General features: G+C 33.5%; 1 protein-coding gene across 1 annotated transcript in view; it reads left to right on the top strand.

Annotated features, from left to right (window-relative positions):
- LOC140434632 (voltage-dependent calcium channel gamma-5 subunit-like) overlaps positions 1-12415 on the top strand; it is a 1250929-nt gene that overhangs the window by 234122 nt on the left and 1004392 nt on the right. The window contains exon 3 of the mRNA XM_072523038.1: positions 456-468. Within this exon, the coding sequence (XP_072379139.1) occupies positions 456-468 (13 nt within the window). The remainder of the gene's footprint in view (positions 1-455; positions 469-12415) is intronic.

The following is a 12415-nucleotide window of genomic DNA, read 5'->3' as shown; positions in this document are numbered from 1 at the left end:
TTGTTCAGGTTCATTCTTCTTCTTAAAGTGCCTATCCGTTCCGGATGTTGGCGATCATCACGGCTATCTTTACTTTATTTATTGCAGCGCGGAACAGTTCAGTGGTAGTCGTGTTATACCACTTTTGTAAATTTTGGAGCCAGGAAATGCGTCTTCTTCCCGGTACTCTCTTACCATTTACTTTCCCTTAGAGAATCAGCTGGAGAAGGCCGTAACGTTCTGGATTTCTCATTACATGTCCTAGATATTCCAACTTTTTAGTTTTGACGGTCATGAGAATTTCACATTCTTTCCCCATTCTATGCAGGACCTCCACATTAGTAACTCTGTCAACCCAGGATATACGTAAGATGCGCCTATAACACCACATTTCGAAAGCTTCGAGCCGATTCATAGATGCAACAGTCAGTGTCCATGCTTCCATTCCGTAGAGCAGAACTGTGAATATGTAGCAGTTCAATAGTAGCAGTTCAATAATCAGGTTCATTAGTCGACACAATTTTTTGCTCGTTTATTTTATATTTACTTTTTCTAGAATTTGTATTTGTTGTTGATATTTTAATAGAATCTGATATTTTACTGGTAGATGGCGGTACATGTTGCAAAATTGAATTAGTAGTTTGTAATTTTACCAATACAATTAAATCTTCTTGTTCTTGGGTTCTTAAGTTGATAAGAAAGTCTACATACGATTTCAAGTTCTTTTTTAATAATGTCATAATCTTTCGCAAGTCTTACAAAATCACAAGATAAATTTTCACTCATGTCATAAAATTTCTCTTCTTTATCACTGTCTATTAAGTTCGTAACTTTATCACTAAGTTTATTTACATAATTTATTAACTGAATGTTTGTCACTGTCACTGGTAATTTAAAATTAACTAAAATGTCCACAAGTTCGTTCTTTTTCAATTTATTTAATTCCGTGGTTTTGAGGACTGTTAAACTACTAGCTGCCATTTTGAAATATCAATTGAAATAAAAGATAGTTGGGCTAAGTTTTTATATTGGAACATCTTTTAATCAATACAAATATACGTGTTCTTACAAAAAAAATCGTATTTTGTTTATATATTATCTCACATAACATGACAAAATAAGAACGCTTTTTGAAGAACTAGATTTCTCTTTAATTTATAACGTAAATATTGTGGTTTTTTATTTACATCGTACCGTTTATTATGGTTTTGTTAGTAACAAAACTAACGTAACTCAAATAATTGAAAAACACGATACACGTAGTAAAATCACTAACAAAAACGATCAGAATTCCGAAAGCTCAGAATTCATTACATACATTCTTTCACGTAGTTTATTTACTTTTTTGTGGGAAAACTGGTAAAGTGGCTATGCCAACGAATAAAAAGGGTCAAACAGTGATGAGGGACGTAGAGCTGGAAGGTAAACTGTACGCCAGCAGTAGGGCAAATTTTAAATTGAAATTTTGTAAAATTAATCAAAATGTCAGGACGGTTAACGCCCCCTGCTTGCATTTTTAGTGTTTTAGTGTTTTACGGTCGCTACTACGTAACCGAGGTCATTATAATATGTGATAAATTACAATTTAAATATTTTGCTTTGCAGATTATTTATCGCTAACATAAATTTGTATTTTAATTTAAAAGCTTAGCTAAATGAAATCTCCGACAAGCTTTATAATTATAACGCAATATTTTAAACAACCGCACTCACTTCGTATATATTACATTATATTCCAATTTGTAGGAGGCATTTTAATTTTATTTTTTATTAATACAAACACTGGCATTTTTGTAGAAATCAAGCAAAATTACAATGAAATTTACATATTTTATTTTCTGTTGGGATTTCTTTATAATATTAAACTTACCACATCAGCACAGCAATAAATTCTTTACAAGGGAAACCTGTGGAATTTTGAAAGAAAAACAATTATCTTAAAAATTATCATTGCGCGGTATTCCCCCAATAATGGGATAATTCTACGCAGAAATTAAATAAATTTGCATTCCAGTGATTGTATTAAAGCAAATATTGTAAACAAAACAAATTTCTTAAAGGCAAAATTAAAAAAAAAACATTAAAGAGATAATTTTATTGTTTGACTGTCTTCAGTTAGACTCTGGCACACATATAGCACGTATAATTAACTGCTGAATCCAAATCAGTACGTTCTAAATAAGCCCAATTCGAACAGATTACACAACGGTACCAAATTTCATAGTCTTGTCCGAATTCACCGCACACCAAACACTCTTCATTTTCTAATGTTAAATTTACATCATCTAGTTCATCCTAATCACAAAGCTCACCCTTATTAGAACTTTCAGACTTAGAATTGTCAAAATATAAGTTTCTAACTGCAGCTTTCTTACTTACAGGTCGTTTCTTTGCTTTAGCAGCCAGTTTTTCTACAGTTCTGTCGTTCTTTTCCTGGTTTCATTTTTTTTGACCTCTTCAGCTTTTTCTCAAAATTTCTCTTTACTCGTTTTATTTCTAATTGAGTTTTTAGTGGCGTGAAAGTGAAAATTTCTAAGTGTTGTTTTGCATGGGATTTGTAACTCTGCAAGTTTTTTGTACTCAGTAGACTCAGTGGAAGTTTTAACACTTTCTGACGTTTTAGGCTGGGTTTAATTGGTTTAATTACAATTTGGCATTATTAGGTGGAGTCTTATGCATATTTTCATTATATCTCAATAGTCCCGGTTGGATTTCTGTATTTCTAGGTAGAGTCCTCTGCATAGTTTTATTACATCTCGATAGTCCTGGTTGGAGTTCTCTGCAGAGTTTTGTCATAACTCGACTCTACTTTTCTGACGTCTTTTTTGTGCAACTTTAAATTTTACGTTTAACCACTTAAGACGTTGGTATCTTCAGTTTCAAATACAATGTGTATATCTGAAAATTCAGTGTGATCTACTAAGCTGAAATCATCTTCAGAGAATTTATAAGGATCTATCAGCAATATTCCAGCAGCACGAAAGCCGGATAATCCTTTGCCCATCGTAGATAGGCTCTGTTAAAAATGAAAGCAAGTTCTTTTGAGAGTTATTTTTTCATAAGCATGAATTCTCAGATACAAGTCGCACTCACAATTTAAAGTGTTCTTTAGTGGTCCAATAAAGTTAGGTCAAGAGGTTGAAGCCTGTATGAGGTATAAGTGGGAAGTGAAAACATAACAATTCCGTGTGATCTACAGTAAGTATAAATCTCCAAAGAAATGTGACTTTTATAGTTATTAAATATGAGAACAGTTGAATATTCTTTTAATGCCTTTATATGCTGACAAAACTGTTTTATTTAGTCCACAAATAACTATTCATTTCTCCGACCGTTTTTTAAATATCTGAATATTGCTACAATTGGGCCTGCTCTCACTAATTGTTAATTCATACATATTCAAGGAACATAAACAAAGGAGGGATATACTGTCCTGAAGCATTTCCAGTGCATACTATGGTAACATTTTCCCTCTTTCATAAGATATTACGGATTCTATTTGTTTTTGACCTTTAGGTTTAACGGGTTTAACGGGTACCTTCGGGTTTTCTAACATTACTATCTAGATAACGCTTTTAAAAAGGGTTCTAAACAATCTTTACCAGCGATTTTCTTTATTGGGGTAAAACGGTTACTTATTTTATTTGCCTTATCAAACTGGCATGCTAAACGTTATAATTCTGCTAATGTAGTTCCAAAAAACATATTCGAATGGTTGGCTATGGTGGATTTTTGTTAATCATTAAAAATTGAATTATTGTCAAATTTTATTGCTTTATGGCTACTGAATTTTAGTTTGTTACGTACAGTTGATTCTGGAGTATTAAATGATAGACCTACTTGTCGTATTTTAGCCCAAACTCATGCAGCAGTGATAGCAGCTTTTAATTCATCTTCTGCCCATTTTGATTTTTTGGTTTTCCGAAGGTAAGCATGAAGCATTTTGGAATCTAAAAGCAATGAAAACACTATATTAGCATAAATTTTCACACAGGGTAATACCGCCCAGCGCGAAATTGCCTTAACGCAGCTGCGCGTTATTACCCCTAGGTAAAGGGATAAGTTAACCTAACTTAACTTATCACTGTTCATTAATGACTTAATACAATGCATTGTTTTTGTACGTGAAATTATCTATACATATAAAGCAAAATAATCATAAAATAGTTTTAATGAAAATTAATTACAAAAGCACTTTTTAAAGATTGTTTGAAAATTACATGAACGTCTTAACCCTTAACCTGAAACATTGGTCTAACGGACCATAGCGAAAGGATAGTCTGCTAATGGCGGCAACAGTGTAGGCCGCATGCACTGTTCTTTTGTGTAGAACAAGCATAGTTCTGCAGTATCGTAGCGATCGCTTTAGTATTTACGTCGTAGTAACAGTGGTTTTCAAAACGTGTAGGTCTAGTAAGCCAGGTGTTTCGAATTGCAGTGTTTTTATGATAGGTCTCGGAGGTCACATGTTACGGATTGTGTACTGATAAACAATAAGGTATTACATATTTTTTGTATAATAAACATAATTACTCCAAAAATTTTTGATTTTGTAGTAATAATGGATAGAGCAGGACCTAGCGTCCTAGCGTTGAGATGTTAGTATTTCGTCGTATGCTGAAAATTCCATGGACCGACCGCATTAGAAATAAAGAAGTTTTAAGGCATATGAATAGAGTACGTGAACTCACAGAAATTGTCAAGAAGCGTAAAACGTCTTATCTTGGACACATATTTAGACACGACAGGTATAACTTCCTTCAGCTTATTATAGAAGGGAAAATAGAAAGCAGACGCGGCCCGGGTAGACGACAAATGACCGGGCTGCGCAACATCAAAGATTGGACAAGATTAGACTTTCAAAGTTTAATAAGGACAGCCCAAAATAGGGAAGACTTTGCAGAGGTCATCGCCAACATTCGCTAAGAAGACGGCACCTAAAGAATAAGAAGAGGAAGGTCCTAGCGGAACTTGCCGTAATAAAAAAATAAATCTGGCTGACCAAGATTTTAAAAAGAATATACAAAGATTACTTCTTGCCGACGATCAAGATTTATATTGATCAGAGCAAGGGAGTGACGAGAACATGAGAGATGTTATAGATTATATATGATTCGGATGAAGATCCCGACTATGTAATTCGGCAAAATGAACCCTCTAGCGGCGAAGAATCGAATCCAGATCACGAACTTTTGGAATTAGATGAACCGTCGAATGATTTACAATCCAGAACCGACTTTTTACATATAGAAGGGGATGTGAACATATTCAAAGGAAAAAATGGTTTTTAGTGGCAGGGAACGGAGCCTCCGAGAAATACAAGGACACGAACACATAACATTGTCAGAAAATTACGAGGCCTAACAGCGGTAAACAGGACTCTAAGAATAGCCCTTTTAAATCAGATATTAGGGAGTTGTTGATTACTGATGAAAGGTTGGAACAAATTTTAACATGAACAAATCAAAAAATTATTATACTGAGAGAAAAATTATCTGATTTGACTAATACATCAAACTACAGAAGCACAAATATAGTTGGGTTGAAAGCTTTGCTTGGACTTTTTATGCTATCTTCAATTATAAAATCTTCTCATGAAGATATGCTTCAACTGTTTTCTAAAGATGTTTTTGGTCGGGCAATATTCAGAATGACGATGTCTTTGAAAAGATTTGACATACTTTTGTCGTGTCTTAGATTTGACAATAGCATGGATCGCGAAGAGCCGAAGAAAACTGATAAAACAGCGACTATTTCAAATATTTTTAATAATTTTGTGACTAATTGCCAGAGGCTATACACGTTGTCAGATTGTGTAACTGTGGATGAGATGCTACTTCCATTTAAAGGTCACTGTGGTTTTCGAATTTACATGCCCAGTAAACCTGCGAAATACGGCATAAAAGTAATGTGCATGACAGATGCTTAGAGCTCGTATTTCTATAATGAATATATATACTCAGGGAAAGATTCGGATGGTGTTGAACTTTCAGAAGAAGAACTGAAGCTTTCCAAGCCTGTTCAACTATTTTTCTTCAATAGAGTTAGTCACAGAGTTGCAAAAACGCCACCTCACGTATGTGGGTACAGTAAAAAAAAACATTCTATGGTTTCTCCAATGACATAACCTTGATATCATATGTTACGAAAAACAATGGAGCTGTTTTTTTAATATCCTCTATGCATCACAGCAAAGACAATAAATTAGGAAAACCAGAAATAATTCGATACTATAACAGTACAAAATCGGGAGTTGATGTTTTAGACATGAGGTGTGCCAATTATAGTGTAAACCACCGGACATGGCGTTGGCCCTTAGCCATATTTTATACACTTATAAATATAAGTTCAGTCAACAGTTACGTCCTTTATCTTTGTTACAAAGATAATAAATTACTTTTACTTTTTAAATTTGTAAAATATTTGGCATTTGAACTAATTTATCCTCATCTAAGGCAAAGACTTGAAACAAATCTTCCCCGAGACCTTAGAAAGCAGATAGAGATTTTTTTGGAAATAAATCCTGAAGTGCCTATCGAGAATATCGGGCCAATGTTCCAGATGATAAGCTTCCCAAAAGAAAATTGTGTAGTATTTGTCCATCATTAAAAATGAGGAAGACAAATTATAAATGTGTGCATTGCTCAAATGCTTTTTGTTTAGAGTGTAGTAGAAAGGTTTGCGTTACCTGTCTTTAAAATTAGTAGGTAGCTCTAGTATATTTTTTGTTTTATCTAGAAATATATATGTTTGTTTACTTAATTACGCCTAATAATGTTGTTTTCTATACTACACATTTTGTTTTATGTAAGTATTATGTATGAATAAGTTTTTTTGCTCGTTTGTACCTAATAAACCCTTTAATATTTTGTTTTTCTCTTCAAATGCTACATTTGTTTTTGATTTTTTTCAATTTTTACCTATACTGGTCCAGTAGACCATATGTTTCGCATTAGCAATAAAAGTAGTATGTTTCGGGTTAAGGGTTAAAAAAAAACGAGACAAATACGAGACTGCGCGCTGTGTTAAATATTGAAATACATATGCCGTGTTGCCAAGATACTGATGCGCAGAATTTCCTGTGAAAGTAATTACCCTGGTCTCCCAGATTACTACTTATATTTAACTTGTTAAAGTTGAAGTAATGTGTAAATAAGCATCAGTATGTAATATTATATTAAAAATTACAATATATCCTTGTAAGTCATCGTTTTTTTTTAATAAATAGATAAATATTTAACGTGTTTCTGTTTTTTTAATGAAATTTAACCCGATCCCTAATATATAAGGGAGAATACATAGATAATCCATAATACAAACATTTCAAAGCTTTGATTTATCTCTGTGTTGTTGTAAGCATTTTCACTTGTAAAGCATAACAAAATTGTGCAAAATTTATTAAAAGCAGAATTAAAATTAGAATACACTACTTTAGAATTGTGCAATCGATTCATGTTTTTGTATTTTTGGTGATTTGGTGACTATATTTAATAATGAATTCACTTAAACAACTTCTAGCTTATTTATGAAAAAACCCCATTAATAGCCTAAATCACAATAAATGCTACAAAAATAATAATTTTATCCTAGTAATACTTTTATGTAAATAAAATATAATGGACTTAACTCAAAATCACCATTATTTTATTGTTAAATTGAAATATAAACCAAGTCTTAATAAAAAACTAAAATAAAATACTTCTTTTAATTTTCTTTAAAATTATTTTCAAAATATCAATATTTAAATTATTAAATTATTTACAAAGGCTTAATAGCTGTCCAAAGATTTGTTAATAACATAAAGGTTCTATGGAATGGAACATAAAATAACTGGCGACGAAGCCCCGGGTAGGATGGTGCATTCATATAGATCTGAATCAACAGAGCAGCACAGTCAATGCCACCACTAAGTAACTTGTAAGTAAATGAAACACCAAAATATTCTCTCCTAGGCCTCACAGGGGCCAAACTTTCTTTCTAAGGGAGGACGGTTCCTTTTTCTTTATTCAAACTTTAATCCTCCTGCATCTTTTATTTTGGTGGATTGTTTAAAATGGATATAAATAAAATTCGTGTAAAACAATTGTCTGGTCATAGAAGAACAAGTTTTAATATATGAAGACTTTAATATATTACTTATATATAAATAGAGCCTGTCTTATATGTCCTTTATATCATGTCAATACTGATCCAAATGACTTTTCAGTGTTAACACCTGGGTATTTTCTGACACTAGAAACTTTAATCATAATTACCGATCTAGATTACAATGCTGTTCGTTCAAATAAGTAGACTAAGTTGTGGCGTACCCCACATAGATATTTGTAAATATTTACCACAATTTTTTCGTAAGCTATGTTCTGTTCTTTGCTATCGAATATAGTCCGGTTTGTGCTCATACTTGATCTTTTTATCTTGTTTATACACGATATGTCATGTTAAATAAATCCTTGATAAGATCCCCTTATATTCATTGTGAACTGTCTTGAAAAGCTTTCTTCTATTTGTACCCTAGTTCTCGTGTTCCTAAGCTTAATTTTTACTAGTCTTATAATCTTCTCTGATATTTATTATGTTCTAATAGCCTCACATAGCACTTTTTCTTTGTCTTACCCATTTTTAATTTGTTCTAGACCTATCCCGATGTATTGACTTAAAATTTTTTTTTAAATTTTCTTGTGAATAACATTTTTTTTGCGAAAGATAAAATTATTTTAACCTAGCTACTATTGGTTTGGCCTTTGCCATGACGGTTGAGCTACGTTATCCACCCAACCGCTCATGCAGACCGAATTAAGATATTTTGAGGGCTGAAAACCATAGGGTTCCAAGCGACATTTACAAAAAATTTCAGGAGACGAATTTTAAAGTTTGCTGTCAAATAAAACGGTTTCGACAATATTGTACTTTGTCAGATATGTTATATATTATTGTTTAAGGATTTGGTAATACAGTGATTCTTAAAACAATGCTGTCGTTGTGGTATAAAATGCAAATTTCATGGTTTTTTCAAAATGTTACACTTGTACTTGGAACCTTAGGGCACTGTAACAGCTGTACTTGGAACTTTGTGTCCCTAAATAAATTTGAAGTTTAAAAAATGTCATATTATGGCATATTATGTCATCATTGTAGACTTTATTGCATTTAACAATAATAGCCTATACCATGACGTTGGAAGGATCAAAGGAAGAAGAAAATTAACGAAGAGTAGAAAATTAACTTTTATTTATATAAACTGTTTTGTTTCAGAAATCAAACATTTCATGTAATTCTGATCTTCCAGTGACATCCATTTATACGTAAACTCAATATGCTCAAGCGCTTTCGCAGTCAGAGATTTGGGTTTTGTGTTATCGGCTGAAGCTACTACAAAGTTAGCAGTGGAATTATTTATGGGAACCACTCTCTGTTTTTTCCTAATACTGCTGGTAACTTTACTAACATTGACTGTAGAAAATTCGGCGCTGTGATCATTCAACGTATACTGAAAAGTAAACATGTCCCCTTGCACAAAACGTAGTTGACATACTTTAGTGTAAGGTATTTTATTATATTGGTATAATGATGCTGTTTTTTTGAAGTTTTTAAAGTATATTGGTTTCATATTAATCACACAGAATGGCTTTCGTTTGTTGACTTTTAACAATAGTCTAATAAACGCTAGGGGAGACCAAATATTCGTAACCTTCATAGCTTTTTTTATGCGAGAGTGGATATTATCGACAACCTGTATGCACGAATGACCAGGTATGGAGTATTTCATAGTTGCCATTTGGATATTAGGATGTCTGTTCAGGAAGTCAGTGATTGCTACTAAAATCAGGGAGTTCCTGTTCTGAGGACCACAACTATTTGTTGTTTATTTCTGGATGTTTAAAACTACTTTCTCTAAAATTTGTATTAGGGCACTAGACAAATCATTGCCTGATCTTCCACATAATGTTTCTGGCCATACTGCACAGTAAACTTCTGAATTAACAGAACTGAGCTGTCAGATTGTATACGTTTAATTTCTTTTTGTAAAACAGAACATAGACTTCAGATTTAGGTAGATTTGTGACATTTTCCAGATCAAAACATATAATGGCACAGTTTGAATTCTCTGTTTTTTTGTTATTTTCACGTTCTTGGCGCATTATTAATTTCTTTCTAATATGGGAATTATATGCCTGTTGCTCTTCTGCGTGCACCCTCTTCTCTTTTTTGGCCAATCTATAGTCTTCGCAGACGTCACACCTATCCGTTTTCGGTTGCAAGAACTCTAGATTATACTCAAAATTAAAAATGTGTCTATACAACGACAGCTTTTGTGGAGGTATATTGTTTGCATTGCACATTTCAATGTACAATTCATACATTTTTTGTACGTTAAGTGTTGGGTCTAGATATCTTTTTTTGAATCTTTCTTGAAATAATGCGCTTCTACATATGGAAAATTGAAAATTATTTTCTTTGCTTGAAATGCTATCTTTGGTCCCTTTCCCTCTTTTATCAGAGTGTGGTGTGCCCGAATCACTTTTCTGTAAATGCACAGTATATATGGGCTTTTTCTGAAAGATATTCAGAACCGGAGCTACAATAATCCTCCCAAGATTCATTTTCGGACACAGAGGACATTGTAAACAAGAAAATGATAATTTTAACTGATAAAACTCACATTTAACTTTCACCAATACTCTCACTATAGTACATGGAACCATATGGTTCTAACTTTAAATCATTTCGTGCGCTTGGAACTAGATTTCACTGTTGATTGTGGCGCTATCTGTCAACGAATCGCAGAACTTTCAATACCATTCTATCATCATCATCATCATATAACGGGTGTCCTACGGCGATTGCCGCTTCCCGCATTTCAGCCTCCATCTTTTCCTATCTCTCCAATCTCCCTCTTCTAAGCCTCTAGATTGCATTGTTTTTGTAATTTCTCTTCTCCAGGAATTTGGTGGTCTTCCCCTTTTCCTTCTTTCTGGCGGAACATACATTAAGGCTTTCTTTGGCCACCGCTCCTCCTCCATTCTCATCACGTGATCATACCATTGTAATTGCCTTCCTTGTATTCTATCTGAAAGAGTATCTCTAATTCCTGTACGGTTTCGTATTTCCTCATTCCTGATTCTTTCCATTCTCGATACTCGACATGACCTTCTAAGATAATCCATTTCCACAACGTCTACTTTATCTCGTTCATTCTTTGTCATCGTCCAACATTCGGCACCATATGTGGTAATTGGGTCTACAATTGCTCTGTATACGCGAAGTTTGGTATGCATCTTTATTTTATTTGACCACAGTAATGAATTCAGTATTCGGATGCATTTTTTTCCTTGGGTTATTCGGTTTTGTACATCTATCTTAACTCTGCCATCTGATGATATGATGCTTCCTAGATATTTATACTGGTTTTTAGGGAGCCTTTTATGACTGCGTTTTCAAGCCTCAGATCTGTGGTATTTCCTCCAATTTTTAAATATTCTGTTTTTCTTATGTTTACAGTAAGCCCCCATTTGGCATATTCCTCAAATAATTTTCGATTCATATAATTTATATCTTCTTCATCGGTTGCAACCACCACCTGATCATCTGCAAACAACAATGTATACAGAGTTTCTTGTCCCACTTCGATGCCCATAAATCTACATTTATTTCTCCAATTCCTCAATGCTTCTTGGACGTATATTTTAAAGAGTGTCGGTGACAAACAGCATCCTTGCTTTAGGCCTTTAGTGACTTTAAATTCATTTGAGGTTCTGGTTCCAATTTTTACACAACTAACTGCATTTTTGTACAATTTATATATCGCTCGGATATACGTCGAATCCAATCCGGACCTTTTGAGGACCTCAAACATTTTCTTTAACGGGACACTATCATATGCTTTCTCAAGGTCTATAAATACCAAATGGGTCTCTCTACTTCTTTCGACACGCTTTTCAATTATTTGTCGTAGGATAAATATATTATCAAGGCAGGATCTCCCGGTACGAAAGCCGCTTTGTTCTTCAATATCTTGTATCTGTCTTTCAACCCTCTTCTTTAATATTCTGCCGTACAACCGGCCCACAGAGCTCGTCACACTAATACCTCTATAATTGAAACAGTCTTTTTTATTCCCTCTCTTATATATGGAGCTTATATAAGATTTATTCCAATCTTTAGGAATTTCCTGGTCTCCACACATACATTTATTGAAAAGGTCTACTATTAATTCTAAAAGTGCAGTCGGCCCATATTTAACCAGCTCTATGGGAATGTCTCCAGGCCCTGCGGCTTTTCCGTTTTTAACCTCTTTTAAGGTTTCCGTCAATTCAGATAATGTTATTATAGGGATTTCCTGTCTTTCGTCTCTGTTGTCTATTAATTCCCTTATCTTTTCCCATCTGTACTCTACTCTATCCTCTTTCAGCAGTTTCGTATAATATTCTTCCCATTC

Source organism: Diabrotica undecimpunctata, chromosome 2 (assembly GCF_040954645.1).
Source record: "Diabrotica undecimpunctata isolate CICGRU chromosome 2, icDiaUnde3, whole genome shotgun sequence".
Classification (NCBI taxonomy): Eukaryota; Metazoa; Arthropoda; class Insecta; order Coleoptera; family Chrysomelidae; genus Diabrotica; species Diabrotica undecimpunctata.
This window is presented reverse-complemented; position numbering and strand designations above follow the sequence as displayed.